Here is a 17144-nt window from a genome sequence, read left to right on the forward strand (position 1 = left end):
TCTTCTTTTCTTGGTGAGTCTGCCTAAAGGTTTATCGATTTTATCTTTTCAAGGAATCAGCTCTTAGTTTCATGGATCTTCTCTATCACTTTCTTAGTCTCTATTTCATTCATTTTTGCTCTAATTGTTTTTCCCTTCCTTCTACCACCTTTGGGCTTTGTGCTGTTCCTAGTTCCTTGAGGTATAAAGGCAGGTTGTTCGAGTCTTTCATGTTTCTTGAGGTTGGCATTTATTACTATGAACTTCCCTCTCGGAACTGCTTTTACTCTATCCCACAGATTTCGATATCTTATATTCCCATTTTAATTTGTCTCAAGGTATTTTTAAATTTCTTTTTTGATTTCTTCTTTAACCTGTTGCTGTTCAGAAGCATGCTGCTTAATCTGCACATATAAGTGAATTTTCCAGCTTTCTTCATGTAATTAATTTCTAGTTTTATACCACTGTGGTTAGGAAAGATACTAGATATGATTTCAATTTGTAAAATGTATTAAGACTTTTTGTAGCTTAACAGATGATCTGTCCTTTAAAGTGTTTCATGTGCAGTTCAGAAGAACTTGCATTCTACTGCTTTTGGAGGGAGTATTATACATATATGAGAATATATATATATAGATATAGAATATATAGTCTGTATATATTCCTTGTATTCTACATATTATTCTATATATACATGTAATAATGTATGTTATTTTATATACATGTGTATGTGTCTACACACACATTAAAAGTGTTCCCTGGCAACAGTCATAAAAATCAGGACACCAGACAGGAGTATGAGCTCCTTTCTGGGTCAGGCTGATTACTGTAGTCCCATAGGCTCCTTGGAAAAAAAGCTATGACCAACCTCGACAACATATTAAAAAGCAGAGACATTACTTTGCTGACAAAGGTCCATCTAGTCAAAGCTATGGTTTTTCCAGTAACCATGTATGGATCTGAGACCTGGACCATAAAGAAGGCTAAGTGCCAAAGAACTGATGCTTTTGAACTGTGGTGTTGCAGAAGACTCTTGAGAGTCCCTTGGACTGCAAGGAGATCCAACCAGTCAATCCTAAAGGAAATAAACTCTGAATATTCACTGGAAGGACTGATGCTAAAGCTGAAGCTCCAATACTGTGGCTACTTGATGCAAAGAACTGACTCATTGGAAAAGACCCTGATGCTGGAAAAGATTGAAGGCAGGAGGAGAAGGGGACAACAGAGGGTGAGATGGTCAGATGGCATCACCAACTCAATCGGAATGAGTTTGAGCAGTCTCCAGGAGTTGGTGAAGGACAGGGAAGCCTGACGTGCTGCAGTCCATGGGGTCGCAAAGAGTCAGACATGACTGAGTGACTGAACTGAACTGTTGGGACCAGGAATGCAAGTTTCTCTGGCTTCCAGAGTTAGGCAGCCAAGAGGTGTCCCCTGGGTGGCAGCCACAAAAACAGGGGCACTAGACACATGTACCAGCACCTGTTCAGGAGATACTGGTGCTCTGAAGTCTGGCAAAGGGAGCATGTAAGGATGGCAGTGACCCTCTGTCCCTGGACTGTGTTCCAGCAGACTCCGAGATGTGTGTGCTCAGTTGGATGCCTGCTCCCAGGCCGACATTTTAACATAAGCTGGTGAGCCTCTGTGACTCGCATGATCTGGTGTGTCTGCACTGGGCCCAGGAACAGTGAGTCTGAGCACATGGGCCCATTCAAAACTGTTTTTTAGATTGCTTCAGTCTTGCGGGTCTTGGAACAGGAGCCCCATTGGTTTGGGGGGCTTATCTCTCAGTTGTGGGTTTTAACAGTTAAGGTGTTCAATGTGGGGTGCATACCCTTCACTCCTAAGGGAAGAACTTCAAGCTTTGAGTTTTCTCCTGGTTGAAGACTGCCATGCTGAGGGTGGGGACAGGGTTTGTGGCAAGATTGTGTCCCAGCCTCTCCAACTCGCTTCCATGAATGTGGTCCTCTTGTTTGCTCAGTGTGTAGTCTTCACTCAGACAGCCTTTAGAGTTGTTTAAGAGAAAATTTTTCCTTGTGTAGTTATAGACTGTGTCCACAGCAAAAGGTGAGTTCAGGATCTTCCTTTATCACCATCTTGAACTCTCTCCTTATTATATTTTTTTCCATATTGCACAATAACCATCTTTTCCCAGAAATTGTTTTATTTTTAATATTTTACTCCACACTCTGCGCAGCTACAAAGCACCAAGAAAAGGAACACTTGTAAACATGGGCACTTGGAAATGAATGAGCTTAATCCTTTATATCCAAAGTCTTCAAGAGTTCATTGCTTTTTGTAGAATTTCACAAAATGAGTTGTTCATAATCTGCCTTTTTTACATAAGAGAAGTGAGGCTTACAACTGACTACAAAGCTTCAGAATGGGAGAGCAGAATGAGCTCATAAAGTTAAGATTTATATTTTGCAATAGATGGCTTTGGGCCAGAAAATGAGGCCTAGCAAATGGATCTAACAACAGCCTGGAGAAAATCTGGTCTCCTTAAAAATACTTCAAAAAATTTTCTTAAATAATACACTCTAACTGTGCCATGGAAACTCCTCTGGCTAGTCTTTCACTTCCCCATGGGCAGCCAGACTTTTCCCCCATCCAGGAAGTACCCTCCAAGGCCTTAAATGTGCCAAGGACCTACCATTTTATAATTGATTCCCTCCCTTCCCTCCCCTCAAGCACACTGAGCTAAACTAAAGAAAACTATACCCTTTCTCTCTCCATGGCTCTGGGGCTCTGTCTCCCTCTCCCATTGGCAGGGTGCTCCTCTGGCCTGGAGTTTCTGTTCTGAGTCATGCTGGGCAGTTTCACCGCAGATGCTAGCTCTTTGCACTCCAGCCCAGCTCCATGATTCTCTATGTATCCTCACACAGTTCACTGGCTAATACAGTTCTGAACTAATACATAGTTCAGAGGTGAATACAGGATTCCCAGTGTATGAACTAGAGAGACTAGCTCTGAAGCATATTGGGTCAGTTCTACATGAAAAGTAAGTAAACGTACAGTCCGATGAGTTTGGGAAATTCTGGGCTACAATGTAATTAAAGAGACAATTTCTTGTAGGACCTCTCAGAGCCTTTAGAGAAAATAATGTAGGGTGTGAGTCTTTAAGAGGATAGTTCAGTTCAGTTCAGTTCAGTCGCTTAGTCGTGTCCGACTCTGCGACCCCATGAATCACAGCATGCCAGGCCTCCCTGTCCATCACCAACTCCCGGAGTTCACTCGGACTCACGTCCATCGAGTCAGTGATGCCATCCAGCCATCTCATCCTCTGTCATCCCCTTCTCCTCCTGCCCCCAATCCCTCCCAGCATCAGAGTCTTTTCCAATGAGTCAACTCTTCACATGAGGTGGCCAAAGTACTGGAGCTTCAGCTTTAGCATCATTCCTTCCAAAGAAATCCCAGGGCTGATCTCCTTCAGAATGGACTGGTTGGATCTCCTTGCAGTCCAAGGGACTCTCAAGAGTCTTCTCCAACACCACAGTTCAAAAGCATCAATTCTTTGGTGCTCAGCCTTCTTCACAGTCCAACTCTCACATCCATACATGACCACTGGAAAAACCACAGCCTTGACTAGACAGACCTTAGTCAGCAAAGTAATGTCTCTGCTTTTGAATATACTATCTAGGTTGGTCATAACTTTTCTTCCAAGGAGTAAGCGTCTTTTAATTTCATGGCTGCAATCACCATCTGCAGTGATTTTGGAGCCCCCAAAAATGAAGTTTGACACTGTTTCCACTGTTTCCCCATCTATTTCCCATGAAGTGAGGGGACCGGATGCCATGATCTTCATTTTCTGAATGTTTAGCTTTAAGCCAACTTTTCCACTCTCCACTTTCACTTTCCTCAAGAGGCTTTTAGTTCCTCTTCACTTTCTGCCATAAGGGTGGTGTCATCTGCATATCTGAGGTTATTGATATTTCACCTACTCCGAGATCTTTTGGGGGAGTTGGAAGGTTTTTTGATCCATGTGATACCTATTAAGGTAGCGACTCCATTCTTAGGACTCTTTCCATGATTTGTATCTTCTCAGTTCAGTTCAGTTGCTCAGTCATGTCCAACTCTTTGCAACCCCATGGACTGCAGCACGCCAGGCCTCCTTGTCCATCACCAACTCCCAGAGTTTACTCAAACTCATGTCCATTGAGTTGGTGATGCCATCCAACCATCTCATTCTCTGTCGTCCCCCTCTCCTCCTGCTTTCAATCTTTCCCAGCTTCAGGGTCTTTTCAAATGAATCAGTTCTTAGCATCAGGTGGCCAAAGTATTGGTGTTTCAGCTTCAGCATGAGTCCTTCCAATGAATATTCTGGACTGATTTCTTTTAGGATAGACTGGTTTGATCTTCTTGCAGTCCAAGGGACTCTCAGGAGTCTTATCCAACACCACAGTTCAAAAGCTTCTACTTAGAAGCTAAAAGCAACCAAAAGGCATCAACAGAGCAAAGTAAGTTACGAAGACAAAGGAAAACACATACCTGGTCAAAAATCCCCATGGCTAAAACAGGCAGCGATGTGTAGACAATGTTAAAAAGGGTAATGAACCACTGGTCGTAGACAGTCTGAAATGAAATTAACACATCAGTGAGAAACAGCATGCATAGGTGTGAGAATATTCACTTTTAGGCTTTTGGACTAACTATCTCAATTTTCCTAAAGTGGATGGGAGTTTGGTGTTAGAGTCAGACAGACCTGAGTTCTCCCCAGGCTCATTGTCTTATCAGCTTTGCTGCTTTGTGGGACACCTAGATCTCTCTAAACTTCAATCTCTTCATCTCTAAAATGAAGTCATACTTTCCTTGTAGAATTTCAGTTGGGGAGAAGGGCATGAGACACGTAGCACACCTAACACAGTGCTGGATGCACATAAGCTCTGGCCCCTCTGGTGGGTTATTTCACCCTTTAGGTTTTCAATGTCTTCTATAAGTCCAATTACCTGAACTGCTAAGCAATAAGCAAAGGATCCATGAATATCTTCAGAGGGAGATACAGAAATGAACCTGTCAGCCCCATCCTGTGTTCACATGGAGAACTTTTTCTTGTGAGTGGTTTAAAGCAAGGTGGGCATGGAGCTAGCTGCTTGCTACACTGGATATAAATCAGACAATAAAAATACCCCTCACACCTATGGACAACATTTCCTTGCATGAACCTCACTAAAAGTGAGGCATGTGAAATAGTTCTTATGTATCCTTTGTATTAATAAGTATACAGAAATGTAGAAACAGAATGGAAAAAGTATTATAGACCTTATCACAAGCAAAGGGAAAGATTAAAACATAGGTCTCCAGCTCTAGAGACTTCCCTGGTGTTCCAGTGATTAAGAATCTGCCTTGCAATGCAGGGGATGCAGATTCGATCCCTGGTCAGGGAACTAAGATTCCACATGCCATGCTCCACAGCTACTGGGCCCACATAATATGGAGCTTGTGTGCCACAACTAGAGAGCCCATATGATGCAACTACTGAAGCCTGTGCCCTCTGGAGCCTTCGAGCCACACCAGAGAGTCCATGCATCATGATGAAAGATCCCACATGACACAACTAAGACTTGATGCAGCAAAATAAACAAATATTTTAAAAACAAATAAAATAAAACATAGGTCTCCAGCCCCTAACCAATGTCTGTTCTACCACTGTATCATTCATTCATTCAATGTTTATTAAGAAACCACTATGTGCCAGGTACCAGGTTCTCAGCAATGATAATTTAACATGATACAATCATATAAAAGTTCCTCATGAAATCTTCAATGTAATGGTGCTGAGGAAACAACAAAAAAGATTTTATATAATAAGCAAGATATATAGTTGATGAGTAAATGAGTAAGAAAGTAACAAACACTGGGGTAGAAAGAGGATAGGAAATATGGAAGGGTTGTAAGGTGATTGGAGAAGGTATCACTAAGAAGTAACATTTGAGAAAAAAGATCTGAAGAAAATTAAGGATCAAAATATGCAGCTTTCTGGAGCATGAACATTTCACATGGCAAGTAGATCACATGAAAAATCTGTGAGGCAAGAAAGCATCTGGCAGGTTCAGAGGACAGCAAGACAGCCCATTTGGCTGGAGCAGAGCAACCTACATGGAGTATCATGAATTTCAAATAAATAATTACAGGAGGATCCTATAGAGGTAACTATGGATTGTTCCCTAAATAAAAGATGACGGCATTAGAGGATTTTGAGCACAGGAACATCATGATTTGTACTTTAACCTGATTCTCTGGATTCTGTGCTGAGAATAGACTAAAGAGGCACAATTGTGGAAGTTGGGAAACCAATTAGGAGGCTAGTGCAGTGCTCCAGGTGAAAGATGAAGGCAACTGGATCAGATGATCAGTGGAAAGAAGTGCTGGAGTTTGAATATTTTCTGAAGCACACTTTCTTCTTAGGGAAATTCTGAAAGCAACAGGAATCTTAAATGCAAATGTTCCAGAAAGCGAAACTAAAGGTAAGTTCTACATATAATATATAACATAGGTAAGGCAATCTTTCAAATCATGTCCTACACATGTAGATAATATAGAAGAAAAAAATATTTTGGTGGCTTTATTGGTAAATCTGGATTTGGACTATTATATGTCTTTGCATTGCTGTTTGTTCTTGAGATAGTGTATACTTGTTCAAGGAAAAGAGAAGTGGAAGCCAGTCTTTAAAGGCCAAATCTCAAAGAATGAAACTAGATCACTTTCTAACACTACACACAAAAATAAACTCAAAATGGATTAAAGATCTAAATGTAAGACCAGAAACTATAAAACTCCTAGAGGAGAACATAGGCAAAACACTCTCCGACATAAATCACAGCAGGATCCTCTATGATCCACCTCCCAGAATTCTGGAAATAAAAGCAAAAATAAACAAATGGGATCTAATTAAAGTTAAAAGCTTCTGCATAACAAAGGAAAACATAAGCAAGGTGAAAAGACAGCCTTCTGAATGGGAGAAAATAATAGCAAATGAAGCAACTGACAAACAACTAATCTCAAAAATATACAAGCAACTTCTGCAGCTCAATTCCAGAAAAATAAACGACCCAATCAAAAAGTGGGCCAAAGAACTAAATAGACATTTCTCCAAAGAAGACATACAGATGGCTAACAAACACACGAAAAGATGCTCAACATCACTCATTATTAGAGAAATGCAAATCAAGACCACAATGAGGTACCACTTCACACCAGTCAGAATGGCTGCAATCCAAAAGTCTGCAAGCAATAAATGCTGGAGAGGGTGTGGAGAAAAGGGAACCCTCTTGCACTGTTGGTGGGAATGCAAACTAGTACAGCCACTATGGAGAACAGTGTGGAGATTCCTTAAAAAATTGCAAATAGAACTGCCTTACGACCTAGCAATCCCACTGCACCCCAATGTTCACTGCAGCACTGTTTATAATAGCCAGGACATGGAAACTACCTAGATGTCCATCAGCAGATGAATGGATAAGAAAGCGGTGGTACATATACACAATGGAGTATTACTCAGCCATTAAAAAGAATACATCTGAATCAGTTCTAATGAGATGGATGAAACTGGAGCCGATTATACAGAGTGAAGTAAGGCAGAAAGAAAAACACCAATACAGTATACTAACACATATATATGGAATTTAGAAAGATGGCAATGATGACCCCGTATGCGAGACAGCAAAAGAGACACAGATGTGTACAGCGGACTTTTGGACTCTGAGGGAGAGGGAGAGGGTGGGATGATTTGGGAGAATGGCACTGAAACACGTATACTACCATGTAAGAAATGAATCACCAGTCTATGTTCGATACAGGATACAGGATGCTTGGGGCTGGTGCACGGGGATGATCCAGAGAGATGATATGGGGTGGGAGGTGGGAGAGGGGTTCATGTTTGGGAACACCTGTGGTGGATTCATGTCAATGTATGGCAAAACCAATACAGTATGGTAAAGTAAAATAAAGTAGAAATAAAAATTAAAAAAAATAAAATAAAATAAAGGCCAAATCTCAATCTGAAATTTCTGTTGAAGCTCCACAGGTGGTTTTATTCAACACTGAATAAACCAGACACTGTGAAAAATGCTGATTATTGTATTCTCAGCAAGGTTAGTCCCTTGGTAAGAAGTAAGGAGCATGGATATGTCAACCAATTCACGGAGACTTCATTCTTAGGGCAAAAAAAAAGAAAAAGAAAAAATGAGAACAGAAAAATGGAGGTGTGGGCTAGATGAGAGAAGGAAGGAATTTGCTTTATTCTCTGAATATCTCAGAGTTGAGGCCTGGAATCTACATAGGAAAGACCTGCTCAATGTCATTCTCTTTGAGGGTATGCCAAACACAAGGTAGGAAAGTTGAATTCTACTACCAATAAACAGTTGAGACAGGATTTAGGCAAAGGACCACCATCAAGAGGCCTATGCTTGTGACTCAGAATAACCATTTCTAGTAACCAGTTTTTAAGTTCTCTTTTGTTATCTGTGCATGCATGTGAAGTCATTTCAGTTGTGTCTGACTTTTTGCTACCCTATGGACAGTAGCCCACCAGGCTCCTCTGCCCATGGGGATTCTTCAGGCAAGAATATTGGAGTGGGTTTCCATGCCCTCCTCCAGGGGATCTTCCCGACCCAGGGATCAAACCTGCACCTCTTACACTCACTAGCACCACTTTGAGGCTTATTAAATTCTGCCTGAACTCTGCTGTGAGGATCTGAAAAGGGGCCTTATGTCCAGTGATATGCTAGGTGTTTAACAACTAGCTCTTAAAATAAAGAAAAAGCCTGAGTTGTAACATTTACCAATTTCCATGATGTAAATATTCTCCATTGGCTGTTCAAGCGGCCATATCACTGAGTTAAGAAAAGATGTGCCATAGCACACCACTGTATAGTATTTCTACCACATCAATCCAACAGATACCATTAACCTCAAGAGCGTAATCAGCAAAAGATGGTGAACTCATTTAAAAGTGATTCAGTGGGAGGAGAGGGTGGGATGATTTGAGAGAATAGCATTGAAACATATATATTACCATATGTAAAAATAGATAACCAGTGCGAGTGTGATGCATGAAGCAGGGCACCCAAAGCCATGACTCTGTGACAACCAAGAGGGATGGGATGGGGATGGGGTGGGAGGGGGCTTCAGGATGGAGGAGACAGATGTATACCTGTGGCCAATTCATATTGATATATGGCCAAAAAACACTCACAATATTGTAAAGTAATTGTCCTCCAATTAAGGTAAATAATTTAAGTGATGAGTTTGGATTAGTTATGAACTTTGTTTTCCATATAGTTTATTTAAATTATAAGTTTACAGAATTTAATTTTCATTAACAGCTGTGTTTAACCACTGGCTCACATTTAAAAAGCAGTTCTTAGGGACCAATATGGGCTAACTCTAGCATACCTCAGCCTATGTTTATGCTGGGAGCAAAGTAGTACAGACAGCGCAGATTCTAGAGCATCTGAGACTCTGTGTGGCAAGAGAGAACCTGCAGAAGGGCAGGGCAATTGCCTGGAGTGTCAGGCAACCATAATAGACCAGAAAAGCTTGTCAGCATTCCCTGGAAACCCCAGGATATTCTAGCAGAGGTATCTGAAACAAGCCTGGATTTATGGCGCTCACAAGACAGGAGCATGTGCCATCAATAACAACTGATTAATACCAAACTCCCCAATGAAGATGCACGTATGCATGCTCAGTCGTGTCCCACTCTTTGTGAACTCATGGACTGTAGCCCTCCAGGCTCCTCTGTCCATGGAATTCTCCAGGCAAGAATACTGTAGTGGTTTGCCCTTTCCTTCTCCAGGGGATCCTTCTGACTCAGGGACTGAACCTGTGTCTCTTGCATCTCCTGCACTGCAGGCGGATTCTTTACCACTGAGCCACCTGGGAAACCCTGTATGTGGCAGAGACATGTGCCATCAATAGCAATTGATTAACACCAAACTCCCCACTGAAGACAACAACAATAACAAGAACCAAGGGCAAAAAAAGTATCTCCATCAAAGCCTCAATGAACTAATGAATGGGGAATACCTCTCAAGATCAGGGAGAGGATGAGAATTTAAGAACCACTTCAAGGCCTAGGATGATGTGTTTTGTTTTGTTTTGTTTTTCTCCAGAGACCGTGTTTATCTCATTCTATGAGCTGCTGAGGTTGGGATGAAAGCCTGATGTTTTGTGGGCCAACCAGGTGTCCTGCCGTAGACTCTAATCCCAGGAGGCCATCCAGATTGGGAAGTATGTCAACAGGATCTCTACCCTTGACGGGAACATTATCCCTCTAGTCTCAGAAAATGATTAAAAGCAGAGGGTCCTGAGTGCCTCAGTTGCCTTCTGTAAATCTTCACCATCCCCAGGGTACATGGCTCAGAGCAGTGCAACCCTCCAGGGGCCCAGCCCACAGTAGAGTGTTAACAGAGTTGCAGATACCACCTCCTATCTGCCAAACTCCTGTCTGCTCAGCCTCTTTCTCTTGCTTCAGATGAGCCAATGTGTCCAACGAGTCTATTCCTAGAAGTACACATCAGAATGCCTGCCTTCCTGCACCAAGAGTCCTATGAAAACGCTCATACCAGTACTGGTTATAAAAGCCCCAAACCAGAAACATTCATGGCAGACACTGTGTTATATTGATATCATAGAATTCTACAAAATAATGAAAAGCAAGGAACTATATAACTGTATCCAAAACCACAAATGAATCAAAAAATATATACGATGTTGAGCAAAAGAAGCCAGACCAAAAAGTATGATTCCCTTTCAGTAAAGTTTAAAAATGTGCCAATCTATGTTGTTTAGAGGTTTATGCTCATATGGTAAAACTACAAAAGAACATGATTATAAAATATCAGGGCAATGATTACCTCCAGAGAGTTAGAAAATGAGGTGTGACTGAGAAAAGGCAAGGGAGCTTCTGGGGTTTGGCAACCTTCTGGTTCTTGCACTGGATCATGGGGATGCGAGTGTTCATTTTACAATTTGTTAAGCTGACGTTTATATATTATATACTTTTTTGTAGATTTGTTATTTTTTACAATAAAAAGGGAAACACATGACCTATTCTTTAGTCACAGTCTGGTGGGACTTTGGGCAATGGGAATATTTTAAATATCCTGAGGCCCATGCCATATCTAGGCCAATTAAATCAATATCTTTGGAGGTGGGATGATCAAAGTATCAATAATTTTTAAAATTTCTCTGGTGAGTCCACTGTTGAAGCCAAGATTGAGAATTTAACTTATCCCATCCAGAAAGAAAGCAGTAGCTGACACATACCCTCAAGTATTTTATGATGGTTTCATATCAATTCATTTCTTGATTGAAGCATGGAATATTTAAGAGGGGGAAAGCAATTTAATTGAAGTGTGATAGCCCCAGGCAAAACCTCACACTGTTGGATCTCTTTTTCCTCTACCTCATCCACCATCCAACCTCTACTCACTGAGGACAGATGATTTCCTCATCAAGAAAGAAAGAATCTGGAAGATTATGACAAGCTAAACTGGGAGTGGGGCTTCCCTGGTGGCTCAGTAGTAAAAAAAAATCCATCTGCCAATACAAAAGACACAGGTTTTATCTCTGGATTAGGAAGATCCCCTGGAAAAGGAAATGGCAACCCATTCCATATTCTTGCCTGGAAAATCCTATGGACAGAGGAGCCTGGGTGGGCTACAATCCATAGGGTCCCAAAAGAGTCAGACACAACTTAGCAACTAAACAACAACAAAACAATCAGTAACTGATGGTCTGGCCTAAAGCGCCATGAACATCACCACAAAGTGCCTAGCATTAAACCTGCAGTTATCTGATGGTAGCGTTTGTAAGCTGGTGTTCAGATCTGAAGCCTCATTTCACAACTTGAGAAAGAGAGGACAGGAAAGGAAAATTAGTGAGAATAAAGTTTAAATGAGTTTTTACAATTTCTTGCAAGAGGGCTTGCTGCCACACAGAATCACAACAAAAAGAAAACAAAAATTAGCTGGCTGATACGTATGGAACACCCTATGGGCCAGATGTTATTAACTCATTAAATAATCACAACAATCCTGTGAGGTTGGTGCTATTAACAGGTTCCAGTTTATAGATAGGGGAAACTAGTTTGAGGCCCATTAAGTTAGGAAACTGCCCAATGTCACTGAACACAAAGACTTTCAAAGTGATATAGGGAACTTTTAGGGGATCCACAGTGTCAAAACTATTATCAGAATGATGCTAAGAAGCTGTTTACTTTCCTTCTCTACTCTCATTCTCATATGAGTATATATGATGTGTGATGTCACAACCAAATGGATGCAGAAGCAGATGTGAGAACCCAAGTGCCTCCTGTTGTGATAAATAGTAAGAACTTAAGTATAAAAACTCTCTTTGCAAAACTAATTTTTTATTTTGAAAAGTACCATAATTTTTTTCACTAAAATATGGTATTTAGATAAGCATGACATGGGTGTGTTATTTTTAATAAATGTTTAACTATCCTCCATTTTAATTCCTAATATATTGCCAATGCAGGAGATATGGGTTCGATCCTGGGTTGAGAAGATCCTCTGGAGAAATAAATGGCAACCCACTGCAGTATTCCTGCCTGGAAAATACCAGGGAAAGAGGAGCCTGGGTGGGCTATAGTCCATGGGGTCGCAAGGAGTCAGACATGACTTAGCAACTAAACAACAACAACAAATAATAAATATTGATAGAGTCCTGAGATCACAGTCATAAAACTGCTGGCCTATCAAGTGTCAGGACCAACTTCCAGCCCTGGTACTCAGCATTCACAGCACTGACCGTGGTATGAAACCACTGCTCAATCCGTGGTATCATTTGGCAAGTTTCTTTAAAAGCTTCCCTGCTCTTGTCATTTTATATAGTTGAAAGTGTACAACAAATACAATTCTGTATGCTGGTTTTTGTCATTTAAAATGATGCAATTTGCTTAAAAGCTTCAACTGGTTTCCCATTTTTGAGTGAACTTCTAAGACTCTGCACCATGCCTTAAGGCCCTTCCTGATCCATGCAGCCTACCTCTTCAACTTTGCCTCAGTGCACTCTTGTCCTCTCTCACGGAGCTTCAGCTTCACCGATTGTCTTTCTCTAACTTACCAGGCTCATTCCTATGTCAGGGGACATTTGCACTTGCTATGCCCTCTGTCTGGAATACTTGAACCCCAGGGTATTCATATGAACATTTCCCTCTAAACACTCAGGACACAGTTCCAGTGTGAACTTCCCAGTGAGAACTTCTACAATACCCAGTGCTTTCTTAATAGCAATTCTGAAATTATCTCACTAATTTACTCCTTTATTATCTGTTATCATCCCTCTGGAATATAATCTTCCCAGGTAGCTCAGCTGGTAAAGAATCTGCCTGTAATGCAGAAGACCCCACTTCGATTCCTGGGTCAGGAGAAGAGACAGGCTACCCATTCCAGTATTCTTGGGCTTCCCTGGCGGCTCAGACAGTAAAGAATCTTTCTGTAATGTGGGAGACCGGGGTTCAATCCCTGGTTTGGGAAGATCCCTTGGAGGAGGGCATGGCAACCCACTCCAGTATTCTTGCCTGGAGAATCCCCATGGACAGAAGAGCCTGGTGGACTATAGTCCATGGAGTCGCAAAGTCAGACAGGACAGAGTGAGTAAGCACAGCACAGAATATAATTTCCATGAAACAGAGACTTATGCACAGCGATAACTCCCATATCTAGAACAGTGTCTAGCCAATGGTGGGTGCTCTAAAAAGATTTGTTGACTATTTTACAACTTTTTATAAATGTTAAACATTTAACTTGCTAGTAGACCCTCCCCTGAGGACATGCCATGGGCTTTGCAAATTCAGTGTGTCCAGGCCTGCACTCATTCTCACAACCCCTTAACCAGGCCCCTTCCCATGCTCCCTAAATCAGTTTCTGACACTACCACTTCCATCCCAGAGCCCAAGTCAGAAATCTGATCTCTCTTCCTCTCTCCAGCACCCCACATTAAATTAATCCCAAACCCCACTGACTTAACCATGCCAGATGGGTGGTATTCCAGCCCAAACCAGTCTTCACTTCAGTTTGGGATGGGAATCCCAAACCAGGGATTCCCATTCTTTCCCTCTTCACCTGCTTCACTTTGACAGATCCCTGAAAGGTCAGCCCAGGGTCAGATCTTCTAGTAAGCCTTTCTGAGTTCTGCCAGGCCAGTAGTCCCATGACATTCCATACCTCACAGCTTCACAGCTGTCAACTCAATAATTATCTATGTGCTGGTTCCCAGGCCCTCCCCACTAGGCTTTAAGCTTCTTGGTGAAACTGCAGGATCCCATGGGGCTCCTGGGCATGGAAGCCTTTCCATGTCCCCCATTTCTTGTTTGTAGGGAACAGCTCCAACCTGTATGACCTTGACTTTCAAACGGAAGATTCCAGCAACTGTTAATCAGGAACAGGATGCAGAGACAGGGTGAAAAAGCGAAGAAACAACACTGAAGCCTAGGACAAGGTCCTGGTTCCACCGCAAGGGAGTTTCAGTTCAGTCACTCAGTCATGTCCAACTCTCTATGATGCCATGGATTACAGCATGCCAGGCTGTGCTATCCATGACCAACTCCGGGATCCTGCTCAAACGCATGTCCATCAGTGATGGCATCCAACTATCTCATCCTTTGTCATCCCCTTATCCACCTGCCTTCAATCTTGCCCAGCATCAGGGTCTTTTCCAATAAGTCAGTTTTCTGCATCAGGTGGCCAAATTATTGGAGTTTCAGCTTCAGCATCAGTCCTTCCAATGAATACCCAAGACTGATCTCCTTTAGGATGGACTAGATGGATCTCCTTGCAGTCCAAGGGACTCTCAAGAGTCTTCTCCAACACCACAGTTCAAAGCATAAATTCTTTGGCACTCAGCTTTCTTTATAGTCCAGCTCTCACATGTGTACATGACTACTGGAAAAACTATAGCTTTGACTAGATGGACCTTTGTCAGCAAAGTAATGTCTCTGCTTTATAATATGCTGTCTAGGTTGGGCATAGCTTTTCTTCCAAGGAGCAAGCGTCTTTTAATTTCATGGTTGCAGTCACCATCTGCAGCGGTTCTATAGCCCCCCAAAATAAAGTCTCTCACTGTTTCCACTGTTTCCCCATCTATTTGTCATGAAGTGATGGGACCACGTGCCATGATCTTAGTTTTCTGAATGTTGAGCTTTAAGCCAACTTTTTCACTCTCCTCTTTCACTTTCATCAAGAGGATCTTCACTTTCTGCCGTAATGGTGGTGTCATCTGCATATCTGAGGCCATTGATATTTCTCCTGGCAATCTTGATTCCAGCTTGTTCTTCATCCAGCCCAGCATTTCACATGATGTACTCTGCATGTAAGTTAAATAAGCAGGGTGACAATATACAGCCTTGACGTATTCCTTTTCCTATTTGGAATCAGTCTGTTGTTCCATGTCCAGTTCTAACTGTTGCTTCTTGACGTGCATGCAGATTTTTCAGGAGGCAGGTAAGGTGGTCTGGTATTGCCATATCTTGAAGAATTTTCCAGTTTGTTGTGATTCACAATCAAAGGCTTTGACATGGATCAATAAAGCAGAAGTAGATGTTTTTCTGGAACTCTCTTGCTTTTTTGATGATCCAGCAGATATTGGCAATTTGATCTCTGGTTCCTCTACCTTTTTTAAATCCAGCTTGAACATATGGAAGTTCATGGTTCACATACTGTTGGAGCCTGGCTTGGAGAACTTTGAGCATTACTTTACTAGTGTGTGAGATGAGTGCAATTGTGCAGTAGTTTGAGCATTCTTTGGCATTGCCTTTCTTTGGGATTGGAATGAAAACCGACATTTTCCAGTCCTGTGGCCACTGCTGAGTTTTCCAAATTTGCTGGCATATTGAGTACAGCACTTTCACAGCATCATCTTTTCAGGATTTGAAATAGTTCAGCTGGAAATCCATCACGTCCACTAACTTTGTTCATAGTGATGCTTCCTAAGGCCCACTTGACTTCGCATTCCTGGATGTCTGGCTCTAGGTGAGTGATCACACCATCATGGTTGTCTGGGTCATGAAGATCTTTTTTGTATAGTTCTTCTGTGTATTCTTGCCACCTCTTCTTAATATAGCATACTTAGAAATGGTATGGACCTAACAGAAGCACATAACAATAACCTCAAGGGACATACATAACAATATCTTTGAGCTCTTTAGCTCACACTAAAATCCCCAGCAAATGCAAGATGTCAGCACTCTTCCTTCCAGAGAAAACCACAGAGGCCAGATTAGAAGAACCAGAGAAATGCATCAAGAGGTTGCCTGAGACCAGGCTAATGGAGTGCAGGCCCTCATATACCCCGACCCTTATCAGCACACCCCCTCTTTGAACCATTGCTATAAAACTCCTCACCAAATCCTCCCCGGTTGGGACACACAGTTTTCAAGGGCAGGAGTTCACTGTGTTCCCCTTTGCCTGGCAAAGTAATAGAGATATTCTTTACTACTGCACATGAAACTCTGTCTCTGACAAATGGATAGTGCCCATAAGTGAATACCTTCAGGGAAGGAAGGAAGACAGGGAGGGACAGAGGGAGGAAGAAACATGCAAAGATTCAAGCTTCAAGTCGTATGTTTAACAATTTTTTAAAAAAGGTACATTTTCCTACTGATTATACTGTTTTATGGAAATATAATCCTTTATTGCTACAACCAAAGATATTTCTACCCATAACAAACTACTATATTAATAAAATCAATGGAAAATTAGAGCATGATTTAAAGAACATGAAATACCTTGATATAATTATGCACTTTCCTCGTGAATATTTCATTAAATCAACCACTGTTTACTCTAACTCTAGTTTTGCCTCTACAAATGTCATTCATGAGTCACTCACTTTTAAAAAACACCTTTCCCAGTGATGTGTATTGATTTAGCACAGTTTAGGCTTTAGGGGCTTGAAAGAGAAAAAGGAGAATGAAAAAGCTGGCTTAAAACTCAATATTCAAAAAATTAAGATTATGGCATCTTGTCCCATCACTTTATGGCAAATAGATGGAGAAACAATGGAAACAGTGACAGACTTTATTTTCTTGGGTTCCAAAATCACTGCAGATGGTGACTGCCGCCATGAAATTAAAAGATGCTTGTTCCTTGGAAGAAAAGCTATGACCAATCTAGACAGCATATTAAAAAGCCAAGACATTACTT

General features: G+C 41.6%; 1 protein-coding gene across 4 annotated transcripts in view; it reads right to left on the reverse strand.

The window, feature by feature from the left end:
- The window catches only part of ATP8B4 (ATPase phospholipid transporting 8B4 (putative)), a 299618-nt gene that overhangs the window by 16031 nt on the left and 266443 nt on the right, over window positions 1–17144 (reverse strand). For all 4 annotated transcript variants that reach the window (XM_018054182.1, XM_018054183.1, XM_013967148.2 and 1 more), the window contains one exon: window positions 4465–4548. In XM_018054182.1, coding sequence (XP_017909671.1) covers window positions 4465–4548 — 84 coding nt within the window. The remainder of the gene's footprint in view (window positions 1–4464; window positions 4549–17144) is intronic.

Source organism: Capra hircus, chromosome 10 (genome assembly GCF_001704415.2).
Source record: "Capra hircus breed San Clemente chromosome 10, ASM170441v1, whole genome shotgun sequence".
Classification (NCBI taxonomy): domain Eukaryota; kingdom Metazoa; phylum Chordata; class Mammalia; order Artiodactyla; family Bovidae; genus Capra; species Capra hircus.